Below are 26,464 nucleotides of genomic sequence, written 5' to 3' on the forward strand. Positions count from 1 at the left end.
TGGAGGGAGGGTACACCGTTCAGGGTTTACTAGAAAGTTCCAGCAGGAGTCTGGGGTGTGCCCGCCTCTCAGCATAGCAGGGTTGGGGCTGTGGAGGTGAGGGTCATTTGCCAAACTCCTCTTGGTGCTTAGTCCATACCCCCCGGGGGAAGGGCAGCTGGCCCTTTGCTGCCTGTGTCAGACCATCATTGCTTTAATAAAAGGGGCAGAGCCTGTGAGGTGAGATCTGGCCTTTGCGATCTGCTCTGCTGATCTCTGTCTTCCAAGCAGGGCCAGGCCCCTGGAAGCTTCTTCCTTCAGGAATCCCACTGCCTGGAGCTGGGGCCAAAGCCAGGGGCGAGGGGGCCTCCTGAGAGTTCTGAGAGTGGCCACCGCCCACCCCATAGTGCCCCCCCCACCCCTTCCTTTAACTGTTACCCTACTTGTTCTCTCTCAACTTTTTGTGAGCACCCACATATGTGAATTTTTTGCCATTTCACTTTCCTTCCTTTCCCCACGCGCTGGCCCTGTGATGGGGCTCCCCCTGCTCTCAAGTGCAGGGCAGGTTCAGAAGCCACCTTAAGGCAACACTGCCTGCTTGGAATCCAGGGACAGCAGAGTGGCCAAGGGTGACGTGAGCCCTTCTTGTCCTGTCAGAGAAAGACCCCAGAGTACCCCGGGAGAATTTCCCGCCCCTGGGCTTGCCCTCTCTGGCTTCTGTGCTTCCCCAGAGGGTGCAGGATCTCCACGCTCCCCCAGGCGGGCTGAGTCCGGCCACACATATCTTCGTCTCATCTGCTGCATCCGTGGCCTCAATTCCTCTTTCTCTTTTCCCACTTTATTGTATGTCTTTCTGCTAAGCTGCCTCAAATCTTGCGCGGAATGAAGCAGTGTCTGGTGGGAAAATAATGTACCATATCGCTTTGCTGCTGTTGGCTCAGCCTTCAGCCCAAGCTGCGCCGGGGCTCCCTTCTCTCCTACCCAGAATCTGGGACCGTCTGGGGCCCTGGCACCTGAAGCGCCGCGTGTCCTGGAGGTGTTGCCTTGCCGAGGGGCTCATGTTGGCCACCTCCAGTCCCGCTGGACCATGCCTGGCTTGTGTTTAAATTTCAAAGACGTTATTTCCTTTTCCAATTGAAGGAGTCAGTATCTTGCCCTCGAGGTAGAAGGCCAGCACTGCTTTGCATGGCTAGAGAAATGTCTTTTCAGTGCCAACAGTATATGCTGGGGTGGACCACTGGTTTTATTAGCATGAGGCAGCCCACCTGTCTCAAGTTAACGTGGGCGGGATGCTGGGCATCCAGCATCGGGCAACCCCCCCGGGGCGTGTCGAGGCTCTGTTCCGCAAGTCACTTCCCCAGCCCGGCACGTATTTTATGCTCTAGTAAACCGTACACAGTTAAAGCGAGTAGAATAGGTGTTTCCCCCTTTCCCAAAGCCTCTGCTATGGGCTGGTTAAAAAAAAAAAAAAAAAAAAAAAAAAAAATCCCCTGTGCTGGTTTGGGGGAGGAGATCTGGTTGATGCCGAGAGGTTGTCTGAGGTGTCTCACCAAACGGTCTGCTGCTCTAGATAAGTGGGCGGAAAAGCCTGCCTTTGGGACGCCTTTGGAGGAACACCTGAAGCGGAGCGGGCGTGAGATCGCGCTGCCCATCGAGGCCTGTGTCATGCTGCTTCTGGAGACAGGGATGAAGGAGGAGGTGAGGGGCCTCGCCCTCCCGGACCCCCGGTCTCCGCCGTCGGGGCCGGACCGGGGCGATCAGTGGCCCTCCAGCTATATTCACTGTGACCACATCTCACCTAGAGACCCTGTACCTCTCACCTGTCGTAGACACCGAAGGAAACAGAGGGTTTCAGACAGCCGCACTGACCTGCCCTACCTGCAGGACACGCTGCCATTTGTTGGCGTTGCTGTTCCATGTAGTTTTTTCCTTTACCATGCTGGTTGCGAATGATGACATTGAATTTCGCGAGGCACTCATGGCCCAGAGCTCTCATGAGCTTCAGTTTCTTTCTTTCTTTTTTCTGTCTTTTTGTCCTGTTAGGGCCGCACTCGCGGCATATGGAGGCTCCCAGGCTAGGGGTCTCGTCGGAGCTGTAGCTGCCAGCCTACGCCAGAGCCACAGCAGCGCGGGATCCGAGCCACGTCTGCGACCCACACCACAGCTCAATCCACTGAGCAAGGCCAGGGATCGAACCCGCACCCTCATGGTTCCTAGTCGGATTCGTTAACCACTGCGCCACGACGGGAACTCCAAAGCTGTAGCCAACTCTAACGATTTTCCTTGCAATTTCAATTTTTACAAAAATATTCCTAAATTTAGAAAACCTGGAGCAATTACCCTTGTGGAAGTATGAGATACTACTTTTAAGTAGATTTCCAATAGGCCTGGGTATTTAGCAGTAGGGCAGGGCACAGCTAGCATGCTTGAAAACGGTCTGCTCGGAGCTCCCTGGCGGTGTAGTAGGTTAAGGGTACCGCATTGTCGCTGCCAGGGCTGGGGGTCACTGCTGTGGTGTGGCTTCACTTCCTGGTCTGGGAACTTTCACATGCCACAGACGCAGCCTCCCCACCCCCCGAAAAAAGAGGAAAAAGAAGAAAGAAAAGAAAAGGGTCTGCCCTCTGCCTATCACTCTGTCTAGAGTCCACACTCTGACCCATTTGGAAATCATCTTACCCATTGCTCCTGACAGCGCAGCAGCTGGACAAGCTGAGCTGGGCTGGAGTTGGGAGGTGCAGCGGGCAGAGGGCTCCCCCATGAGATTTTTTTTTTTACTGCCATCCATTGGAAGGCTCGCAACTTGACCTTGATACTGATGGCTTTTCGTTGTCTGTAGGGCCTTTTCCGGATTGGAGCTGGGGCCTCCAAGTTAAAGAAACTGAAGGCTGCTTTAGACTGTTCTACTTCTCACCTGGATGAGTTCTACTCGGACCCCCACGCGGTAGCAGGTGAGCACCAGGGACTCATCCTGGGGGCGGGGGGGCGGGGGGGTTGGCGAGTCCCGTCTCAGATCATCCCTTAAAGATCCAATATTTCGGGAAAGATAAAACGAACCTGTCTCCTTATTGGTTTAAGTGACAAAACCGAAACATGGGTGTGCGTGTCCTTACACCTGCATTATCTTTTCTGCTCCTGTTTTGGGGGTTCGGTTTTGTTTTCCCGATGATTAAGTAAAGGTGAAGGTAGCTCAGAACCCAGATATTTGGAGGCAAGCTTGTATTTTCTTCCCTTCTTTTACCCCCCCTCACATCTCCATCTGCCTGGAAAAATGATGTCCATTAAGATGGCTTTGACGCTAAATTTATTTTCTCTTGATCTCCCAATGTACTTTACAAGGGACCCAGAAACTGTGTCAGGAGCATTTTATTCTCAAACTGCTTCTGCCCATGGGTTCTTTGTTCTATATGTGGTGAACGGTTTCAATTAAGGTCATTTCGACTTACAAAATGCTATGTCCTGAGATTCCTGGCCTTGCCACTTGTCAGACTCAAAGAGAGTGTTAATAATTTCAGGTGCTTTAAAGTCCTATTTACGGGAACTGCCTGAACCTTTGATGACTTTTAATCTGTATGAAGAATGGACGCAAGTTGCCAGGTAAGTTTAAAGAACACTGAGTTGTGAAAGTTAAAGGAAAGGATATAACACTCTGACCCATTTGTAAATCATCTTACCCTTGGGGATCATAAAATAACATTGAAATCGCATATTTTGAGCTGTGTGGGGACTCAGCCGTGCAATAATATCATGTTAACATTATCAGTTACAATAGTTACTGCTTAACGGAGCATTTACCCCATGCGAGGTACCCTTCTCATCTTTTCAGTTTTTTTTTTTTTTTTTTTTTGTCTTTTTAGGGCCACACCCGCAGCACATGGAGGTTCCCAGGCTAGGGGTCGAATCAGAGCTACAGCTGCCAGCCTACACCACAGCCACAGCAACCCCAGATCCAAGCCACGTCTGCGACCTAACACCACAGCACACGGAAACACTGGATCCTTAACCCACTGAGCGAGGCCAGGGATTGAACCTGTAATCTTGTGGTTCCTAGGCAGATTCGTTTCCACTGTGCTACAGCGGGAACTCCCCCTTCTAAGCCCCATAATTAATGACATAAAGGGCAGAAGCTGTTGTGGTCCTCATTTTACAGATGAGGAAACTGAGGCGGGGGGGAGGAATGGCATCGAGTAACTGGCAGAGCTGGAATTCAGACGCAGACCTGTCTGAGTTCTGAGTTTAATCCCTTTCGCTCGGTTCCCAGCTTCCGCTGTGCACAGTTGTTAGTTTTAGGCAGGGCAGCCTCGTTGCAAAAGTTCCAGAGGCTTGTCTCTGGCCAGCTGGCCTGCCTCACTTCCACATAACTTGTTAACTTGTCCCTTCTGGTTCTGACTCACCTTCTCGCAGAAGCGCCTAATTCTTCGCCTCTAAGGAAATCTACGGCCCCCCCCCCCCCCCCGCCAAACCCTTGTTCCCATCAAACAGGCTGTGATTAGAAATAAACTGTGTGGGGAGTTCCTGTCGTGGCTCATTGGTTAACGCACCCGACTAGCATCCATGAGGATGCAGGTTCGATCTCTGGGCTCGTTCAGTGGGTTAAGGATCCAGTGTTGCCGTGAGCTGTGGTGTAGGTCACAAACATGGCTCGGATCCCGTGTTGCTGTGGCTGTGGGTAGGCTGGTGGCTACAGCTCCAATTCAACCCCTAGCCTAGAAACTTCTGTATGCTGCAGGTGTGGCCCTAAAAAGAAAAAAAAAAAAAAAGAAGAAGAAGAAAGAAGAAGTATGATTTTGTTTAGCTTTGTTTAGCTGTCCAGGCTGGTTCCATGGTGGAGGATGGTGTGTTGTGTGGGCCCCCGCTAACGCTCTCTCCTGCTGGTGGGCAAAGTTGCCTCTGCTCTGAGAGCTCTGATCTGGCCCTTTTCGGGCCTGTGGAAGCTTTGCACATTGAAACTCTGGAGCAGAAGAGCTCCTGTAATGACTTCAGAACAGAAAGGGCTTCTTGGCCTGGAGCCTTTGAGCAGTATTGGGAGCAGGGAGAGACCTGGGACTCTGGGTACCTGCGAGCTTGGCTAACTCACCCGTGGCTGGGCCGCACTTAGGACGAGAGATCTGGGCTCTGTGAGGCCGCACGTGAATATATACATTTTCTAGACGGAATTTTCAGTGGTGAATGTCTCCTGCGTGCCAAGCCCTGCTCTGGCTGGTTTCGCATGGTTAGGCCTCTGAAACCTCAGTCACTGGGCAGAATCCACATTTTTACCCCCAGTTTGGCAAATCGAGTCTTGGCGAGGTTGACTAACTGCTCAGAGTATGTTAGTTAGTATTTGCCTCCACATTTATTATTTCTTTCCAGAATCTGTGCAATTTCCACCTGTCCTCTTTCAGCTCTCTCTACCGCTGTTAATATAGCAAATTAATGCATGTATTGCTAATATGAGTATTAATAAATGGTTATAAATGCTTTTTTTTTCCCCTCAGTGTACAGGATCAAGATAAAAAGCTTCAGGATTTATGGAGAACATGTCAGAAGTTGCCACCACACAATTTTGTTAACTTTAGGTATGTATGATTGACATTCTGCCAGTTAAGCCAGCAAAGCCACAGTGAAGCAAGGTTTACCCCACAGCAGAGGCCATTTAATTCAAGCATGTCTGGGACATCAAAAAAATGCTTTGGGGAATAACCCAGGGTTGCTGGGTGACCATTGCTGTGATGCACCTGAAGCCAGGAATCCTCCGGCATCAACAGGTAAGTCACCCAATCATTTTGGCCACTGCAGCTGTCGGAGAAAAAATTATTGTGAAAAGTGTGATTGACGGTATGTTGCATTTGGAGTCTAAATTGTCCAGAAGTACCTAAAAGGCAAAAATTAAATAATAGTTGTACTTTCTGTCATGTCTCTCAGATATGCTACGTACTTTAAGCAGAGCACACATCATCCTACTAAAGAAAATTTCAAGAAATGGAGATTATGTATTGCTTTATGGAATGACTATATTCCTAGGAAAATTTACTGTGGAAGAAATGTCTAGAATTTAACCTCTGTTTTCCCTTTAACGTAAAATGTAACTTTGACAAGATAGGGCGTGTTCAGGGTGGTATGGCCATAGTCATAAAATGTAACTTTGAAGAAGCATAAAAAAAAGGGTAAAAGGTAGCCCCAGGTGATAAAGTCATTTAAAACTAAAGACAATTTTGTTACAGGATTTGGTCCAAAGTGAAGAATACTTGTGAGATTTCTGGTACATTACCTGACCTTTAATTTCAGTTTTGGTTCCTATTAAGAAGCTAAGCTAAATATTCTCTTTTGAAATCAAGCTTGCCTTTTGAGTGCATTAATATTCATAATATCCCTTATTTGATTTACTTGACACACCAGGCTTGGAATTGCAGATATTCTTCATCTATTCAGTGTCTTATGGTGGAAATTGAATTACAGTTCTTGGTACTTTGGGATTTGGGCTCTTATTTTGTTTAATTTACTTGTTATAATTTTTGTGAATTGTTTAGGGAAGACATTCTCTTGGTTCAAAGTTCAACGATGTTCAGTGGAAAAATATTTTTCTTCTTCCTAGCTCCTAGCCACCTACTTCCTGTCTTGAGACACAACCTAGGGTTTTCAGTTTTTTACACACCTTCTCAGCAAGTGTTGATGCACATATAATTAAACATATATACATATACATGTGTACAGGTATTTCTTTCTCTCACACTTTTCACTTTTTGAAACCAAGCAGCAATGTGTATTATATACATCATTCTCCTCCTTGCCTTCTTTGCCTAATATACATTTTGGAGATTTGTCCATATCAGTATGTAGTAATTTTCATGGCTCTATAGTACTCCACTGTGTGAATATGTTATGATTTATTTAGTCAGTCCCCTTTGGGTAGATAATTGGATTGTTCTTAGTTTGTTTTTTGCTTTTATAGTGCAGTTCTTATACATGAGAGCATATCTATATGATAAATTGGATATTTTTCATAATTAGCCTAGAGCATTTTCAGATAGTTCCTTTTAAGCAATATCCCTATGCTTTTTTTTTTTTTAATGTTTGTGTTAAAGACGTACCGATCCTATTGTTAATCATACTGTAGCCTATTCCAGGGTAGGCAGATAGAGCTACCCTGAGAAGTGGATTAGAAGTACACAGCATATGAAGATTGAATCATTGAGGTTTACCGTTGAGTTCTTTTTCTAAGCCCTAAAGTATCTGTTCTCTGAAATAAACTCAAAGTACTTGTAAGATGCTTGCCTGGGACAGTTCAGATTCGTCACACTCTGCAGTGAGCACCTGAGCCGGCTGGGTCTGAGCCATTCCTCCAGATGTTTCAGCGTAGACGCTTTCCTCCCTCTCTTTTCTTCCATAGGTATTTAATCAAGTTCCTTGCAAAGCTCGCTCAGACCAGCGACATTAACAAAATGACTCCCAGCAACATCGCAATCGTGTTGGGCCCTAACTTGTTATGGGCCAAAAACGAAGGGTGAGTAATCCTTCTCCCTACCTGATCGTGTGAATTTTCTCCTGTCCCCCTGATGGGCAGACTCAAGAAATATAACTCACTTCCGAAGCGGATCTTCCCATCTGGCTGACTTTCTTGGAACCCTGCCGCGACCTGGGTCCTGTCCCAGACGCTGGTCCCACGAAGGTGTATGAGACATTGTCCCGGTCCTTGAAGGGCCCTGCTCTTGGGCAGCCAGGCAGATGATGAGCCGTAGAGACAGCTCTGCACCCACATCCGTGTTATCACAGACATTATAAACACGAGGGCAGCAGTACTTCCTGGAGGAATACAACTCCGGCTGAAGAGTCCAGCAGACCTGTGCGTAGACAGTGCCACTTGAGCTGTTGGTGGCTGAGTGGTTTCCCACCGGTGGGATCTGAATGACCTGTGACATGGCCCTGGGCTCTGTGTTTGGGGGCTCAGGGCGGTAATATGCAGTCTCCTATAACTTGAGCCCAGGGGCCACGAGGCTGTGGCTGCGGTTTATGAAGCCAGAGCCAGGCTGTAAAAGGGCTCACATATTTTGCTAAGAAGTTTGAAACTTATTCTATGGGTCATTGTAGGGGCATCAAGATTGCTCAGCAGAAGAATGGCTTGATCAAATTGCATTTAGAAAGATAATTTCTTGGCCTTGAGAACTAACTATAGATTGACGGGAGGAGAGGGATCAAGGCAGTTCAGCTAGAAAGCAGTGTTTGATGTCTATGCTGGCAGCAATATGATGAGCTCATGTCGATAACCTTTTCAAGTAAGTGCTTTTGTTCTCATGTTTATAGATGAAGATGCTGAGGCTTAGGACAAATAATTTGCCTGGCAGGGAAGTGGCAGAGTCCACAGAGTCTGTCCTTAACCATCGCCACCTTCCCTGCCTCCCATCTCTGTTGTTTAGCTTTGTAAAATTATGTTCAAGTATCCATTTGAAAAAATGCGGATAGAACCCAACATAGTGTCCCTGGGGAGACAGGTTCGATCCCTGGCCTCCATCAGTAGGTTAAGGATCTGACCAGCTGGGTCTCTGATTTGACCCCCTAGCCTGCAAATTTCCATATGCCACAGGTACGGCCCTAAAAAGAAAAAGAAGGAACAAGGAGTCCCTGTTGTGGCTCTGCAGTAACAAACCGACTAGTATCCAGGAGGATGCAGGTTTGATCCATGGCCTTGCTTAGTGGGTTAAGGATCCAGTGTTGCTATGAACTTTGGTATAGGTTGCAGATGCGGCTTGGATCCCATGATGCTGTGGATCCCATATGCCACAGGTGCGGCCCTAAAAAACAAACAAACAAAAAAATACAGGGACTTTTGACTTTTTTGCATCCGTCAAAATCTGTCTTTAAATCATTAATTCCCTCATGTATGCCCAACCTTGTTTCAGAAAGTATAAGCTTATTCACAGAGATCCAGTGTGGTAAAGCAAAATTAAAGATAAATGGATATGAAAGTTAACTCCATAGTATGTCATATCTTTTTTTTTTTTTTTTTTTTTTTTTTTGTCTTTTTGCTATTTCTTGGGCCGCTCCCGCGGCATATGGAGGTTCCCAGGCTAGGGGTTGAATCAGAGCTGTAACCGCCGGCCTACTCCAGAGCCACAGCCACGTGGGATCCGAGCCGCATCTGCAACCTACACCACAGCTCACAGCAACACCGGATCGTTAACCCACTGAGCAAGGGCAGGGACCGAACCCGCAACCTCATGGTTCCTAGTCGGATTCGTTAACCGCTGTGCCATGACGGGAACTCCAGTATGTCATATCTTATAGCAAATAAATTCCAGGTAGACAACAGAGGTTAATATAAAAAGTGATGTCATAAACATGGCAGGTTAAAATAGATAAGTAAATAAACCTAAACGTGGCAGGTAAATATGGATTAGCTTTGGGGATATAAAAGAATTTTCTAAACGTAAAAACAGTTCCAGAAACAAATCTAAAAACTGATAGATGCGGCTCTGTAACAGCTAGAACGGCAATTCCCACATCAGGAAGGAGCGCCTCCAAAAATATCCAGAATATTCCAGAAGGTCTTGCAAAGCAACAGACAGTAACTCTTTCAAAAAGAAAACCTGGCAAAGAACAGCAATGGAGAGTTCCTCCCCAAGGCCAAGGTTCTAGGGCAGGAGACTGATCAAAGCCAGGTGGACAGAAGGTGGAGAGGGTAATTTACAGGCAGAGCTTGCATTTTTTTTTTCCCCCTTTCTCGGCTGCCCCAAGGCTTGTGGAGTTCCTGGGCCAGGGATCAGATCTGAGCCGTAACTGTGACCTACGCCATAGCTGCAGCAACGCCGGATCCCTTAACCCACTGTGTTGGCTGGGGATCAAACCCCGCATCCTGGCGCTGCAGAGTCACCACTGATCGTGATGCACCACAGCAAGAACTCCAGAGCCTGCATTTTAAGCTGTGATGTAAACGGAGCTAGAACTTCCACATGATTGGAAATTGGGGTGAAAATGTTCGTCCCGGTGGAAAGACTGGTCAGGGATGAAAGGAGAGAGGAGATGGGATTGGGGCAGTCAGAAGTGGGATCCAGCCTGCCGGGGATTCAGTGTCCCCATTTCTCGGATGGGCTTTGGAACAGTCCCCGCGTTATAAAAATTAAATGCAGTGGAGAATCTGAGACCTTGAACATGGGAGGTGCTCAGTCAATGGCAGGCCCAGGCCACTCGTCTGCCTTCGGGTGCCCTGACTCTGAACTGGGTATGACCTCCTTAATGGCAGGGACAACAATTCTTCATTTTCTCCCTTGTGAGCCCTGGTGTTCGGAAATGGTCATCTTCTGAATACGCATCCAGGGACCAGTCCACATATGTGTATGCCAGCCTTAATAATATGTGTAGATACAAGGACCCATATTATATCTTATTAATTAATCATATTATATCTTATTGATTAATAAAATAAATAGCTCTTATTATAATATGCATAAAAACGAGGACCCCTTATATCTTATTAATAATACTATCTTATAATTAATAAGATATGCTATCTCTTAGTATATCTTATTCTGATATAATAAGAGACACCGGCTCAGCAGGTTAAGGAGCTGGCGTTGTCTCTGCTGTGGCTCAGGTCTCTGCTGTGGTGCAGCTTCAATCCCTGGCCCGGGAACTTCTGCATGCCATGTAGCGCAGCCAAAAAAATAAAGAGAGAGAACGAGACAGAGACACTGACACAACGCATATAGATCTTGGCTGCCTTATAGGTAAAATTGGTTTGCAGTGATCTGAGACGACTTCCATGGGGAAGACCATGCCAGCGGGCCAATCAATGCAACTTTGTCTCAAACCAACTGAACACCCGCCTTTTGACACACTCTTGTTCCCTGACTTCACACCGTAGTCGTTACCGTAGCACAGTCTAAGGAGGGACAGCCGAGCTGGGGTAATTTTTTTTTTTTTCTTGGGAGATCACTGCTGCACCCATAGGCTAGGGCCGAGTGGGTTTACTTTTGGCACTCGTACTTAAATATTTTGTCCTTTAACAATAATCAAATTGCCCTGACTCAGCCTGCAGAAGTTAGGGGCTGCCTGGGGGAGGTACATTAACTCTGTGAACTTCCTTTGCAGAACGCTAGCGGAAATGGCAGCAGCCACATCTGTCCACGTGGTTGCGGTCATTGAACCCATCATTCAGCATGCCAACTGGTTCTTCCCCGAAGGTAACTTCCCCACCAATTCCACTGACTCCCTCCCAAAGCAACACAGTGATAGTATAAACATCTTTCTCAAGAAGCAAATAACATTAATAATCGTTTCGTGATGACATAACTGGTTTCACTTTTTCACATTTTTGAAGACTTATTTGCATTCACATTTTGACATAGCGGTAACCCACATTATGGTGTATTTCCCTCTGTTTCATTTAACATAGAGTCACTCAGGAGTTCCCTTGTGGCTCAGCCGGTTAAGGACCCAGCATTGTCACTGCTGGGGCTCTGGTTACAGCTGTGGCATGCGTTCAGTCCCCAGCCCCGGAACTTCCGCATGCCACCAGTACAACCAAAAAAAAACCCTAAAACATAGAGTCATTCATTCAGCCAGTGCACATCATGTGCTAGGTGCCATGTGTTTGCTGGCAAGACACACTGTCTTTCCTGGAGGAACTTGGCCACTGGAGAAGGAGGCCTCATAATGAGAGAAATTGTCATACATGGCAAATTAGAAGGAAGGTGGGCGGAGACTGATTTGACAAACTCGGGTGTTGGGTGCAAAGGGCCAGGGATTGCTTTATAGAAGAGGTGCTATTGAATTTGCAAGGCTCTCAGAGGTCCCATGGCCCCCTTTGGGGTTACTGGCTGGGCGAGTTGGGGATCTAGACCTCCCACCCTGCTTCACCCAGAGCCCTGGAGTGTACCCCTGGCGTGTAAACTCCCTGAGTCCCAGGCATGCTCATCTCTTGTTCTCTTTTTTTATTGTCTGTCATCTTTCTTCTCATCTTCTTCCACTGACTTCCCACCATCAAGAATCACGCTGCACTCATGTAAGGTTGCACAATGTGTGATGAATGAATGAATACTGGCATTCTACCCAAGATTTCCTTTGAGAAAACAAGTCTTCAAAAACTGTCTTCTAGGAGCTCCCGTCGTGGCTCAGTGGTTAACAAATCCGACTAGGAACCATGAGGTTGCAGGTTCGATTCCTGGCCTCGCTCAGAGGGTTAAGGATCCGGCATTGCCGTGAGCTGTGGTATAGATCCCAGATGCGGCTCGGATCTGGCGTGGCTGTGGCTATGGCATAGGCCGGCGGCTACAGCTCTGATTAGACCCCCAGGCTGGGAACCTCCATATGCTGCAGGTACAGCCCTAGAAAAACACAAAAAAAACCAAAAACAAAAACAAATGCACACTACCACATAGAAAATAGATAAGCAACAGTAATTTACTGTGTAACACAGGCAACAATATTCAATATCTTGTAATAGCCTATAATTGAATATGATCTATTAAAAAAATAAAACAAGACAAAAAAACCAAAAAAAACAAAACAGAAAAAAGCAGGGGGAGATCCATTGTGGCTCAGTGCGTTAAGGACCCCATTGTCTCTGTGAGGATGCGGATTCAATCCCTGACCTCGCTCAGGGGGTTAAGGATCTGGTGTTGCCACAAGCTGTGGCGTAGGTCGCAGATGCAGCTCAGATCCAGTGTTGCCAGGGCTGTTGTATAGGCTGGCGGCTGCAGCTCTGATTTGCCCCCCTAGCCTGGAAACTTCCATGTGCCACAGGTGTGGCCGTAAAAAGAAGATAAAAAAAAGAAAAAAGCCGAGGAGTTGTGTAACTTGTATTCTGAATCATACCCCCTCCCTGATCTCTAGGGTTTTTTTGTTGTTTTTTTTTTTTTTTTTTTTTTTTGTCTTTCTGCCTTTTCTAGGGCTGCTTCCTGCGGCATATGGAGGTTCCCAGGCTAGGGGTCGAATCAGAGCTGTAGCCGCCGGCCACAGCCACAGCCACAGCAATGCAGGATCTGAGATGTGTCTTCGACCTGCACCAAAGCTCACAGCAATGCCGGATCCTTAACCCACTGAGCAAGACCAGGGATCGAACCCGCAACCTCATGGTTCCTAGTCGGATTCGTGAACCACTGAGCCACGACAGGAACTCCTAGGTTTTTGTTTGTTTGTTTTTATGGTTATACCCCCCTGCCCTGCCACACTGGGGCTTCCCCTGGGAAATAGTAAGGGGCATGTGGATGGAAGGATGAGGCTCCTGCTCCTGGGGAGGGGCGGGGGGTGTTGTCGGCAGGCTCTCTCAACCCCTGTGCTCTGCGTTCCATGCACACTTACTTCTTTTTCTTCCGGCAGAAGTGGAATTTAACGTATCAGAAGCCTTCGTCCCTCTTGCCACCCCCACTTCCAATCACTCTTCTCACACTGGAATTGACTCTGTTGACTCGGGGACCCTGGAGAGGAAGCGGCCCGCCAGTATGGCGGTGATGGAGGGGGACCTGGTGAAGAAGGAGAGGTGCGTTCAGAGCTGTTCCCCCCTGCACGCCGGTGGTAGCTGGCACGCGGAGGTGAACCCAGGGTCCCCGGTCCTGCCTGAGGGGACTCGTGGTCCAGGAGGGGTCCACTCTGCACCCCCTGCCAGGGTCCAGAGAGTCTGAGGAATTCTGCTGTCCTTGGTTCCAGACATGAATCTGACCCCAAGGGCGGGTGTGTCGCTTGTCAGTTAACATTCGGGGCTCACGCCTTCAAGCTCAACTTGGGGTCTGGGCTAATAATAATAAGCCCTGTTCTGGGGGCATCACATACATGTTACAGAGTCACTGAAATGTATTTGACTGAGGGCTGCGGGGGGTGGGAGGGTGGGGGGGGAGGGATGGAGAGAGAAAAAGAAAGGAGAAAAAAAGCTCCATATTGTGGACAAGATAGCTGTCCAGGAGTAGGATGTGAGGACAGCCCACCTCTCCCAGAGAGCTGTGTGCGTTGGTGTTGCAAGTGACACATGTTTTAATGTACCTTGGCCCCTCGGTGGAAGCCCACCTTAGAAACCTCAGGAAAAAAGTCTGTGGTGATCTTAGTGAGAGACAGTACATCTGTATACCAGGCTCCATGGGCGTGCTGTGAGATTTGCAAAAAGTTAGCAAGGCTGTTTGTGATGTTTGCCTTCTGTCCATCTGCCGTGTGTGCTGAAATGCCACTGTATTCCCTGTAATGCTCCGAGTTGGAAGCCACCTGCTTGTCTTGCAGACACATAATAATAGCGTTAGAAACAGTTTTACAGCGAAACTAAACAAGCTGTCCTGCTAATTGCCCAACCTTGTAGTGAGATTGGCTTTTGAATTTGCCTCTTTTTTTTTTTTTTTTTTTTTTTTTTAAAGCCCATAGCAAAGGAGAAGGCTTTACTTTTCAATTCCGTCACCCTGGAATCCACATGTATCATGTGCAGGAGTTTTCCGTATCTGCACCCCCATTCACACACTCGGCAGTGCTCCCTGAGGACAAGCTCTGTCCTCCAGAGAATTAGCCTTTGCATATTTTAAGTTACGAAAATGCAGTGTTCGGGGCTGAGGGGGCACACAATGAACAATTCTCAGCCACCTTCCTAGATGGGTTCTCTCTGCCAACTGACCCTGCTAACTGCAAGCTCAGGGACCATGTCTCTCTCTCTCTCTTTTTTTTTTTTTTTTTGGTCTTTTTAGGGCCGCACCCACGGCATAGGGAAGTTCCCAGGCTAGGAGTCAAAACAGAGCTGCAGATGCCCGCCTACACCACAGCCACAGCAACGCCAGATCCAAGCCACATCTGAGACCTACACTGCAGCTCATGGCATCGTCGGATCCTTAACCCACTGAGTGAGGCCAGGGATGGCGCCTGCATCCTCATGGATACTAGTCAGGTTCATTACTGCTGAGCCACAGCGGGAACTCCCTATGTCTCCTTTTATTTTTGGAATTGGAGAGAAGAAGTTTTGAAGTTCCTACACCAGTGGGCTTTGGTGACAAGCGAGTCTCCCTTTGAAGACTCCTGCAGCCACCATCTTTTCCCCAAAGCAACTCTTTTTCCAGGGCTCTGCATCCTTTCAGTTCCATCCTTTGCCCATGCAGAGACCAGGAGTTCCTACATCTCGGCTCCAGAGGCAGCATAATGTGACAGCCTCACGTTGCCACTGGTGGCACTTCTGCCCTCGGCTTCTACCTTGATGCCCAGACGCAGAGTCCAGAGAATGGGCCTGTACATTGCACTGCAGAGATAAACACGCTCACACAACGCCACTCACTCGAGACAAGGCCCGCCTCTGTGCTTTCAGCTGCTCACACCCACCTTGAGGAAAGATACTGATCAGTACCAGGTCCAGGTCTAAAGCCCAGTGGAGTCGCTTGCCTGGGTAGCAGGAAACCTTAATCCGGTCCTTGCCGCTTCACTGCATGCTGGGCGACTTGGGTGGCTGTCCCCGCGTGTGGGTTAACACGCGTGGACCGATGGGCTTCTGTGTCAGTAGGCGGCGCATGGTGTGTTGACTGTTTGTTCTCTCTGTGTAGCTTTGGTGTGAAGCTTATGGACTTCCAGGCCCACCGGCGGGGTGGCACTCTAAATAGAAAGCACATATCCCCTGCTTTCCAGCCGCCACTCCCGCCCACAGATGGCAGCACCTTGGCGCCAGCAGGCCCGGAGCCCCCTCCCCAGAGCTCTAGGGCTGAAAGCAGCACAGGGGGTGGGACTGTCCCCTCCACTGCGGGCATGCTGGAGCAGGGGCCGAGCCCGGGCGACAGCAGGTAAGGAGGCCAGCTTCTGCCGGCAGCAGGTGCTGGACAACCCCCGCCTTCTTGCAGGTGCTGGCCTGCGGGTATGGCCTCAGTGCCCCAGGGGCCACTCAGCACAGAGGGAACCGGATTTGCCTTCACTCCTCCTTTTGGCAAAGGAGGGGGTAAAAAAAAAGACTGCAAATTGCTTGCTTCCTCTCCTGCTTTCAAAAGAAAGCAACATTGTTTGCATTCTTTACTGTACTGCTTTGGTGCTGGAAGCTGGAAGCCGATAGGTGCCTAGCAGTCTTATAAGCCTCTTTAACTTGTTTGATGTGTTCTTGTTCATTTGCTTGTTGTCATCCAGTATGCTAACCAGCAAACATTTGAATGTAGCAATTTAGGTTCTTAAATTTCTGGCATTCATTCTTTCACTCATCTATCCATCCACCCATCCATCCATCCACCCATCCATCCATCCATCCATCCATCCCCATCCCATCAGATGTACTGAATTATGGGTGCTGGCCACTGTGCTGAAATCCTCCCAGCCCCTGGATTTCAGTCTTGTAGAGGAGGTGACACATGATACAGGTAGAAAATGTGATGCTAGATGTTCTTAAAAGGCTCTTTTGCAGCCTAGCCCTTTCCTCAGCCACCTGCAGGGCACTACGAATATATAGCCATTTAAGAAACAAATACCTTTGCCCTTGAAAGTTTTATTTAATCTGTACACATTCAGTTCGCCGCTCTGGAGGCCACTTGAGCTGATCGCTGGGGGGGTCACTCAGAATTGGCAGCTGCTGGAAAAGACGAGCCCCTTGAGAACATGCTAGCGTTTTTCTTCCATTTGGTCTACCATGACCACTTGCTAAGCACTAAACGATCATCTGTACAGTAAAACAAATGACAAAAAAAAAAAAAGATGGCCTGTTAATCTGTGTACATTTTTTTTGCCCAGAGACAAACGTGCCTTGAGAGAGCTCACCTCATCTTGTTTGGGTGGGGAGCCTGTGCCTCATGCTATGTGAAGCTCGCTGCTTCCAAGATGAGACTCTTAAATCCTCATAGCTGTGCATGTCCATGAGTTTGTGAAAAAAGAATGTATATATATTTATAAGTGGGTCACTTTGCTGTCCAGCAGACATTGAAGAATATTGTAAATCCACTCTTTAAAAAGAAAAAAATCCTCATAGCTGAATTCGGGTGGCTTGTGCCTTCCTGAATTCCTTTCTACCTGCATAATTTAAGGACGTTCATTTTTTGGTTAAAAATAACTAAGGCTTCAAATTCCCCAGTGCCTCAAATGCACACAGGGATCTCCCTGTTGGCCTCTCAGTTAACTGCTACCATCCATGTATTCGTTTTGGCTTACGTTTTTTTTTTTTCTTTGAGGGGAAAAAAAAATAGTCTTAGCAAACTCGCACATTTTCATTTACCTGTAGCATTCCATTTGTTTAACCAGGGCTTGACATATCATTTAAGGCAATCATTAGTCTTCACCACAGGACAAATAGAATGTCAGCCATCAATTTGCTCTTTGTGTTTTTATGTTCTGTAGATACTGTCGTGTACATTTCACTGATGGCATTTACTTGGTGGCGACCTTGACAAAATATAGCTGTAAGTTTAGCGGAGAAAGTTCTGAGCCAGGAATTAGGAAACCTGAGTTCTGGGCTCTACTCTGATATTAACCAGCTGGAATCATTTAGCCTCTCAGAGTTTCTCTTTCCTCAAGTCCAAATTATTGATCCTAATTGAGCACTTTGTAACTTGGAGAAGTAGTAGCATTTGCTTGTGTTTGCTTAGTTTTGCCAGCATACGTGTCAAAATGGCATTATTTTAAAGTTCCGAAGCCTGTATTTTTTTTACTACTGCCCAACTTAAATACAGGTACACCAGAAACTTGAAATTTCTTGCTGGATGCGCCACCATGGCCTCTATCATGATTATTTAAGTGTCAAAGTAGCCGGAAGACAGTCTGATACAATGAATCTCAAAACCTGTGGTCCCGTGTAGCACCGAAGAAATAGTAGCTTTATAGGCCTAGTGCGAGTCAGTGAAAATTTCAGATCCCTTGCCTGCTGCAATGAAAACTCCAGTTGGAATCTTACATTTTAGAGCGTGTTGAGCTTTTCTAGCTGAGGCCTGACATCTGACTTGGCTTCTGCTCCCCCTCAGTCCTCCAAAGCCCAAGGACTCTGCGACTGCACCTGCACCCGGGAGAAACAGCAGTCAGGCGGCCACTGGGCAAAGCCAGGCCCAGGCAGCTGCTGGCTCGCATCAGCTCTCCGTGGGTCCCGCACACAATTCCGCTGGCCCGAGCCCACACACGCTGCGCCGAGGTAAGTCACCACTTTATTCCTTGCCCAAGGAGAGGGCTGTGCAGACCTCCCAGGGTCAGTGCAGGGATCAGGCTGGGCTTTCCGGCTGATGGTTCCGTGTCTGTTATAGAATGGCAAGCCCAAGCAGAAATATCGTCGTTAAGAAAAGAATTAAGGGAGTGCCTGTCCTAGCGCAGTGGAAACGAACCCCACGAGGAACCATGAGGTTGCGAGTTCCATCCCTGGCCTTGCTCAGCAGAGGTTAAGGATCTGGCATTGCTGTTGTAGGTTGCAGACATGGCTCAAATCCTGTGTTGCTATGGCTGTAGTGTAGGCCAGCAGCTGTAGCTCCGATTAAACCCCTAGCCTGGGAACCTCCCTATGCTGCAGGTGCAGCCCTAAAAAGCAAAAAAAAAAAAAAAAAAAAAAAAAAAAAGAAAGAAAGAAAAGAATCATTAAAAGGAAACTGAAAAATGGGGAGGAGAAAGCAGACATTTAAAAACACATTAAAAAAAAAGAATGTATGACAGAGTCACTTTGCTGTGCAGCAGCAATTGGCACAACATTGGAAGCCAACTATGGCTATAATAATAATAAAAAGAATACGCTTAAGCTGCAAAGCTTAACAAGGAGTCCTTTCTCCAGAAATCCGGTATTCCATTCTCACTCTTCTTTTGGAGCTGCCACAGCCTCTGTCTCAGCCAAGCTTTGCAGGCCTGCAAGGCTCCGTACACTCTGGATTGTGATCAGGGCCTTCTGGGTCCCCATTCACGTCGACCCTGAACTATTCCCACCCATGTCCTCTGCTGGCTTCCACCCAGCGGCCAGGGAAATGGCTTTTCTTGCTTGCTTGCTTGCCTTTTTTTTAAATGAATAAAAGATTCTTTAAATTCTGTTGCTTTACAATTCTCCAAAGTTTCACACCCCAAGATTTCATATAAGCTCATAACAACTTTTTCCCCCTCCCCCTATGCTGCCCTCCCCTCCCCCCACTGGTAACCGCTACCTCGCTCTCCGTGTCTGCTGCTTTTTTGTTTATTTCACTAGTCTGTTGTATTTTTCAGATTCCACATATAGGTGGCATCACACAGTATTTGTCTTTGTCTGTCTGGCGTATTGCACTTAGCCCAATGCTCTCGAATGTCCCGTTCCAAAGCAGAGCGTGGCCCCTCTGGTTAAAACTCTCCAGGGGCCTTCATGCAAACCTCCCACCATGCACCCTGTGTGGTCCAGCAGGGCCGCCTCCGAGTCCAGCTCTTACCACGCCCCCTCCCCGTCACGTCAGCCTCGCCAGCCTCTCTTCCTCAGATGCCCTAACCTTCTTCCCTCTTTTGAGCTTCCGCAGAACATTTTACCTCACATCTTCACACGGGTCCTTCTTTTCTGCTTTTTATTTTACTGGTTAGGAACACGCTGTGAGATGTAGCCTCTTAGATATGTGTGTACAGGACACAGTACGGTACATAAATGTGATACAGTATCGTACCGTATATATCGTATTGTACGGAATATATCGTATAATACGGTATTGTACTGTAGACACAATGTTGACCAGCAGATCCCTAGAAGCTGCCTTCTAGAATGGAAACGCTGTGCCTGTTGAATACCAGCTCTTCATTGCTCCCCGTCTTTACTCCCTGCCCTCAGCCCCTGGCAAGGCTCATTCCCCTCTCTAAGTCTAAGATGTTGCTATCTTAGTTTGACTCTCTTAGATGCCTCATATAAGTAGGATTTGCCCTCCTGGGACCAGCTTATTCCACTTAGTATAATGTCTTTAAGGTTTGTCCATGTTGTTATATATGACGGATCTTCCTTCTTTCTTAAGGCTAAATAATACTCCATTTTATGTATATACCACATTTTTTTAATCCAGTCATCCCTCAATGCCTATATAGGTTGTTTCCACATCTTGGCTATTGTGAATGATGCTTCATTGGACATGGATATGCAAATTACACCTTCAAGATCCTGATTTCAGTTCTTTTGGAGAAATACCCAGAAGTGGGATGCTTGAATCCATATGACAGTCCCATTTTTTTTTTTAAATTTCTTTTAGGAACCTCCATACTGTTTTCCATAATGGCTATACCCATTTACATTCCCACCAATAGTTTATACAAGTTCCAATTTCTCTGTCTTCTCATGAACAATTTTGTCCTTTTTTTTAAAATTAACAAGTGTGAAGTGAGATTTGGTTTCGATGTTTATTTTCCTGATTATTAGTGATGCTGAGCACCTCTGCATATGCTTGTTGGCCATTTTTGTCCTCTTTAAAGAAATGCTTTCAGATTGAGATGCCTCCATGGCCCCATCAGGAGTATTTCCTGCCCCCCTTACCCTTCCTTAGAGGAAGAGCCTGATCCTTTGTGTGCCATCCTCCACCTTCTTGCCCAGCTCAGCCTCCCAGCACCCCCTGGGTGGCCTGAGACAAGGCCTTTCTCCCAGCCTGACCTCCATGCGGGACTTGGCCAGCATATAGGACTTGGGCCTTGTCATGCTGCTCCCATGCTTCCTCTCCTAATTCCCCCCTGCACCCTTAAATGTCAGGAACGACCTCTTATTCAGTAGGAATTTACGGTTGCTATGGCTTAGAACAGAGAGCTGGAAGCTTTTCTTTTTAAGTTGCCTGTGATGACTAGAGCACAGCTAATATCCCAGATTCCTTCCTTTATCAGCTCGTTGTGTCTGTGGGCAAAGGTCTTGCGAGTTATGGGGTCCAAAGTTCTAGGCCAGCAGAGCAGCCCGTCCGCCCTTTTCCTTCCTGAATTCTGGTTCCTGTGAGCAGGAAGCCAGGCAGTGTAGGAAGGAAGACGAGGTAAAAAGAGTCCAGGGAGTTCACAGGACACAAAGTGGGAGCCTCTGTTGTGCTACCCACCGGCTGCGTGACTTTTTACAAACACTTGAGCTCTCTGAGCCTTGGTTTTCTGGACCCATTTCTGTGAAATGGGTATAACAATGCTTGTGTTGCTGTGAGCTTATGAGACCTAAAGGAGACAATCTATGCAGCGGTCCAGCTCAGTGCCGGTGATGTGTTTGGTAGATGATACATGTTCGTTTCTTCCTCCTCTTTTTGGGCAATTTGTAGGATCTCAGCAGAATTTGAAAAATGCGGAAGCCTCTTTTTTCCACCCATCCCTCCCAGCCCACAACCAGTCTCCAGACTTGTTTCTCCTTCCTGTCCTGCCATCCTCAGTGCCAAATTCCCACCCCCAGTGATGCTCATCTCAGCAGGTGTAGGGAGGAGGGTATTTGAAATGGTCCCCTCAGGGCTGACTCTAAGGCCATCTTCCATATTTGTACTTTTATCTAGAATGTATCTGTTAGCATAAATGATTCTGGAATTTGTAGGATTTCTATTATTAAAAAAAAAAAAAGAAAAAAGTCAAGCCCTCTAGGAGAAGATGGCTTAGGGCAAGGGGTCCATGGTTATGTACCGGCAGACCAGTCATGCTTAGGGGTCCCTCCCCTTAGCTATTCTTGCTTCTCCGCATTGCTTCTCACCAGAGAAGGGTGTTGACCAGCAGGCTATTGAACGGGCTTCGAGCAGAGACTCCATGTAGGCCATGTGGGCCTCTGTTAGCTGAGTTTTCTAATTACTGAACTTTTAAAATGACAGTTCTCTAAAGACCTATTTGTGTATGATGTACTTTTTAAAAACCTCCTATTTTCTTTTGGAATAAGTTTGGGTTTACAGAAAAGTTGCAAAGATAGCCTGAGAGTTCTTTCCAGATACCCCTCGCCCAGGTCCCCCTGATGTTATTAGCATCCTGACATCCTCATGGTATAGTTATCACAGCTAAGAAAGCAACATCAGGAGTTCCTGTCTGACGCAGTGGTTAACGAATCCGACCAGGAACCATGAGGCTGCGGGTTCGATCCCTGGCCTTGCTCAGTGGGTTAAGGATCTGGCATTGCCGTGATCTGTGGTGTGGGTTGCAGACGCGGCTCGGATCCCACGTTGCTGTGGCGTAGGCCAGAGGCTACAGCTCCGACTAGACCCCTAGCCTGGGAACCTCCATATGCCGTGGGAGCAGCCCAAGAAATGGCAAATAAAGAAAAGAAAAGAAAGCAACATCAGTGTATTACTGCTAGCGAACTCCATATGTTGTTCACATCTCCCCTGTTTTCTCCCTAAAGGCCATTTTCCGTACCCAGCTGGGTCTCAGCCAGGAGCTTATGTGGCATTTAGTCACCACGTCTCCGCACCTTCCTCTGGTCTGTGACGGTTTCTCAGCCTTCCCTGGTTTTGTCATGACCTTGACGGTCTGAGGAATTATTGGCATTTTAAAGACCGTTTCCCAATTTGCCTTTGGCAGACATATTGCTCATGGTTAGACCGAGACTGTGGGTCGGGGGTCGGACCCCGGAGGTGAGGTGCCACCTGCTGGCGTAGTATTAAGGCCTCCGGACCTCTGCTGGCTGACACGGTGAGTGGCCTTCACCGCACGGCTCTTACTAAGAGGTGTTCTCCCTTTGTGCAGCTGTGAAAAAACCTGCTCCCGCACCCCCGAAACCAGGAAACCCGCCTCCTGGCCATCCCGGGGCCCAGAGTTCTCCAGGGACATCTCAGCATCCGCCCAGCCTGTCACCAAAGCCGTCCACCCGCAGCCCTTCTCCTCCCACCCAGCCCCCGGGCCAGGCCCCAGGCCAGCCCGGCGCCACCTCGCAGCTCTCCGCACCCCGGAGGTACTCCAGCAGCCTGCCTCCGATCCAAGCCCCCAACCACCCCCCGCCGCAGCCCCCCACGCAGGCCACGCCGCCGCCGGCGCTCGCTAAGCCTGGCAGCCAGGGCCCCGCTGCCCCCGTGGCCCTGCCCGGCGAGCACGGACTGGAGCAGCTGTCGCACACCCCTCCCCAGACGCCCACGCCCCCCAGTACTCCACCCCTAGGAAAACAGAACCCCGGCGGCCCTCCTGCTGCTCCGACCCAGGCGGGGAGTAACACCGAGAGCGCGCAGCCACACGCCGGAACCTTGCCGAGACCGAGACCGGTCCCCAAGCCGAGGAACCGGCCCAGCATGCCCCCGCCCCCTCATCCTCCGGGCGCCCACCCGACGGCGGCGGATGGCAGCCTCAGCATCGCCGCTCCCACCGCCTCCAAAATCGTCACCGGTAAGTGGGAAACTAGCGCCGACCGACATGCACCCCTTCTCCAACCCCCGTCCCCTCTACCTTGCTTATTACTACTGCCTCCCTTCGTTTTAGGCTTTGATTTTCATCAGGGGGGCGTCAGATCACGGCTCCGGGCCACATCTGGCCCCCAGCTTGGTTGGGTAAATAAAGTTCTACTGCCCGCCCCCCGCCACACCCATTTGTTGACATGTTATTTCTGGCTGCTCTTGTGCCCCAGTCGGGGAGCTGTGGAGAGCTTTCACGGCTCGTAGGCCCACAGAACCTTCAGAATTACTACCACGTAGCCCTGGAAGTTTGCCAACCCCTGATTTGTAGGTTCAGTATGTGTTTTAAGAGCCGTTTGCGTTTTACAGTTTTCTAGGTCTAAGGAGCGAATCCAGGTGGAAGGTATTGTGCCGCTTGAGCCTGACATCCATTTCCTAGTGAATTCCTCGTTAAAATGCCTATTTTCCTTTTAAGAATAAAAATACTCATAAGGAATGGAGTATTTTAGGCATAATCCTAAAAAACATGACTTATGCCAAGTGGAATGCTCTGGGAAGGGAGATTTGGCGCATGATCCTATGAGTGGCAAAGGACAGCCGAATCAAGATTTTCCCACAATTCCCTGGAAACCTGTTTTGGGTGTTGGTGATGGTACAGATTTTACTTAACCTCATGGGCTATTTTTTTAACAGGCAGTCTAGAACATGACTATTTTATTTAATTATGATTTTTTTTTTAAAATTTCCATCCCAAGTGCTCTAATTTACTATTTGATTTAAGGATGAGATGGATGGATTTTTTTAATATATTTTTTAAGTGGTAATTAGGCGCTTTGAATCATTTCTTACAAGAGCCTAGTTTAAAATTCTTCTGAGTAGAGCTGTTTTTAGAGAAGAAGCTGAAATGTACCTCTGGGCCCTCCAACCATCCTGAGTGACTTCTCTGCTGAAAATAAGCAAAGGGTCCATCCCAAACTGGTACCCTACATGATGAAGGTTAACCAACTCGCCTCTCTTTTGATAACTTTTTTTTTTTTAGGAATGTAATGCGTGATTTGCATGTGTTAAATTTTTTTTTTTCTGATGATACCTCAGCTTTTATTTTTAAAAAACAAAGCCACGTTTGTTTGTTTGTTTCCCAATAGATGTCCTTTCTAGCGCCCTCACAGGTGGGGAAGGTTTCCAGGAGTAAGGTCTGTAACCCACACCCACCCCCTTCCCCCCACCCCAAGCAGCTTGTCCGCAGCTCCAAATGCTCCTGCTTAGCCGTGTTTTGCATACGTGCTTTTGACTTTGTGCTCAGGAGCAGCCATCTGACCCCCTGCCATCCGTCCTCTAGCGTGTAGCCGTTACTTTTGTTTTTATCAGAAACACTTGGAGCTGCAATGCTCCAACTTCAAGAGGTAGATGTTAGTAGATAGCCCGATGTCAAGCTGCTCAGATAAGATACTAAGAAATGTCTCCTTTCTTTTTGGTAAGCCTCTCACCAGCATTCTGCTCTTCTCAGCGTGATTTCCCTGTCATTGATCAGCTCATCAGCATCCAACCAAAGAGAACACGGGAGCAGTTAGCACGGAAAATTGTGTCCCTCGTGTCTTGAGCTTTCATTTTTAATTTTACATCTCAAGTGCAAGTTAACTGCATGGAGCTTCTTAATTTGATGTTTGAAATTCTCAGGACCGGGAAAAAAAAAAAACAATCTCCCTCCAAAGATCCCACACTAAATTTCTCTGCATTCTGGCATGCTTACATTTTGCTTTCTTAAACCATATGAGCTTTTTAGAAGGTACGGTGAGTCTTGCCTCTAAGTCCATGTTTGGACAGCATGAGGCTCTCGTTATGTGTACAGCTGCTTTAGTCAGCTGATCTGAACCTTAAGCCATCCGTGGGCTACTTAGCCAGAGTTTTCACAGCTTTGGTCTGAGGAAGACTTTCTGTAGAAACCCGAAGAGGAAAACGAGGATGTGATCTTTACAACCCAGAGGAGGGCACCGGTGTGGTTCCGACTCCTAGGGATGAACCGCAAAGTCTGGGGCTACCCACTTGGGTTTGGAAGTCACTTACAGAGTGAAATGACTAAACCCTACTTAAGGCTGAGCCTTGTAACACTTGACAACTTGGGACATATCAGAATTTTATCCCCAGATCTCCCCTTTTATTTAGATGAGAGACTGTGAGCCAGCATTCTGTCTGCTCTTTCATACCACCGTTACACGGGGTGTATTTATTCCAGAAGCTTATTTTATTGATCTGCTATCACACCGTAATGCTCTATGTTTTACAGTTGTCAGATAAGTGAGATTTTGTATTACAGATACGTTTTCTTAGGATACTAGCTAAATATTTTAAAACCAGTCTATACTTTTAAGTTCTCCTAACTCAAGACATTCCAGGTCACCACAATTATTTTTGTAACACAGAATTACCTTGTGATTTCTTCAAGTCCCCTGGGTTGCCATTCGAAGCACACAAAAGGCCGGCATTTAGAATTTAGGAACCCTTTTGTGTTGCTCATGCCGTTAATAACCAATCTGGATATAGCCGTTGGGTTATTTCAAGACGGAAAAAAAGTAACTTCCTCTGGAGTTCCCGTCGTGGCGCAGTGGTTAACGAATCCGACTAGGAACCATGAGGCTGCGGGTTCGGTCCCTGCCCTTGCTCAGTGGGTTAACGATCCGGCGTTGCCGTGAGCTGTGGTGTAGGTTGCAGACGCGGCTCGGATCCCGTGTTGCTGTGGCTCTGGTGTAGGCCAGAGGATACAGCTCCGATTTGACCCCTAGCCTGGGAACCTCTATGCCTTGGGAGCGGCCCAAGAAATAGCAAAAAGACAAAAATAAATAAATAATAAAACTGTTAAAAAAAAAAAAAGTAACTTCCTCGGACAGGTAGTCCTTTACTATGATATCATGTCTTCAACTTGGAAAACTCTAGACAGATTCCTGAAAACAGGTTCTTCGTTGAGAGCATCTGCTCTTAAACATTGAATGAAGGCCTGGGGCTTAAGATAAGCTCTTGGGGGAGATGAGTGCTGCCAGACAGGTTCCGACAGCCAATTTCTGGCAGCCCGGCACCAGCTGATACCAGAGAAAGGAGGTATGCTGCTGTCATTTTGAATCCCTTCTTGGTCGTTCCTCTAAGAAAGCCAGGAGGGTTTTAGCTTTGCAAGGGAAAGAGTTCATATCGTGCTGTTTTAAACGTCATCGGTGTTAGCCCAGAGTGTTCTAATTGAAACGTTTTATTAAATAATTTAGATGTATGACCTGCCATATTCAGTAAGAAACTGAGATTGGAATATTTAATGGTAAGGAAAAGGCATCTGATTGGCCAAAGCATTTTTGTTCCTTTGTGATCATATTTGTGCACTAATGCCTGTT

At 47.7% G+C, this 26,464-nt stretch overlaps 1 protein-coding gene across 11 annotated transcripts in view; it reads left to right on the forward strand.

The window, feature by feature from the left end:
* The window catches only part of ARHGAP17 (Rho GTPase activating protein 17), a 108,139-nt gene that overhangs the window by 74,256 nt on the left and 7,419 nt on the right, over positions 1–26,464 (forward strand). Inside the window, exons 10-21 of one of the 11 annotated variants that reach the window (XR_002341006.1) lie at positions 1,550–1,677; positions 2,816–2,927; positions 3,492–3,573; positions 5,454–5,534; positions 7,346–7,459; positions 11,041–11,132; positions 13,270–13,429; positions 15,450–15,683; positions 17,832–17,995; positions 22,456–23,085; positions 24,236–24,283; positions 26,342–26,391. Coding sequence is in view for 6 of the 11 variants with exons in the window: in XM_021081341.1 (XP_020937000.1) it covers positions 1,550–1,677; positions 2,816–2,927; positions 3,492–3,573; positions 5,454–5,534; positions 7,346–7,459; positions 11,041–11,132; positions 13,270–13,429; positions 15,450–15,683; positions 17,832–17,995; positions 22,456–23,085; positions 24,236–24,282 (1,844 nt within the window). In the remaining 5 variants the exon portion in view is untranslated. Of the gene's footprint in view, positions 1–1,549; positions 1,678–2,815; positions 2,928–3,491; positions 3,574–5,453; positions 5,535–7,345; positions 7,460–11,040; positions 11,133–13,269; positions 13,430–15,449; positions 15,684–17,831; positions 17,996–22,455; positions 26,392–26,464 lie in introns of all 11 variants that reach the window. The other 10 variants (XR_002341007.1, XR_002341009.1, XM_021081341.1 and 7 more) reach the window with 10 other exon arrangements.

Source organism: Sus scrofa, unplaced genomic scaffold (assembly GCF_000003025.6).
Source record: "Sus scrofa isolate TJ Tabasco breed Duroc unplaced genomic scaffold, Sscrofa11.1 Contig1431, whole genome shotgun sequence".
In the NCBI taxonomy this organism is placed as follows: domain Eukaryota; kingdom Metazoa; phylum Chordata; class Mammalia; order Artiodactyla; family Suidae; genus Sus; species Sus scrofa.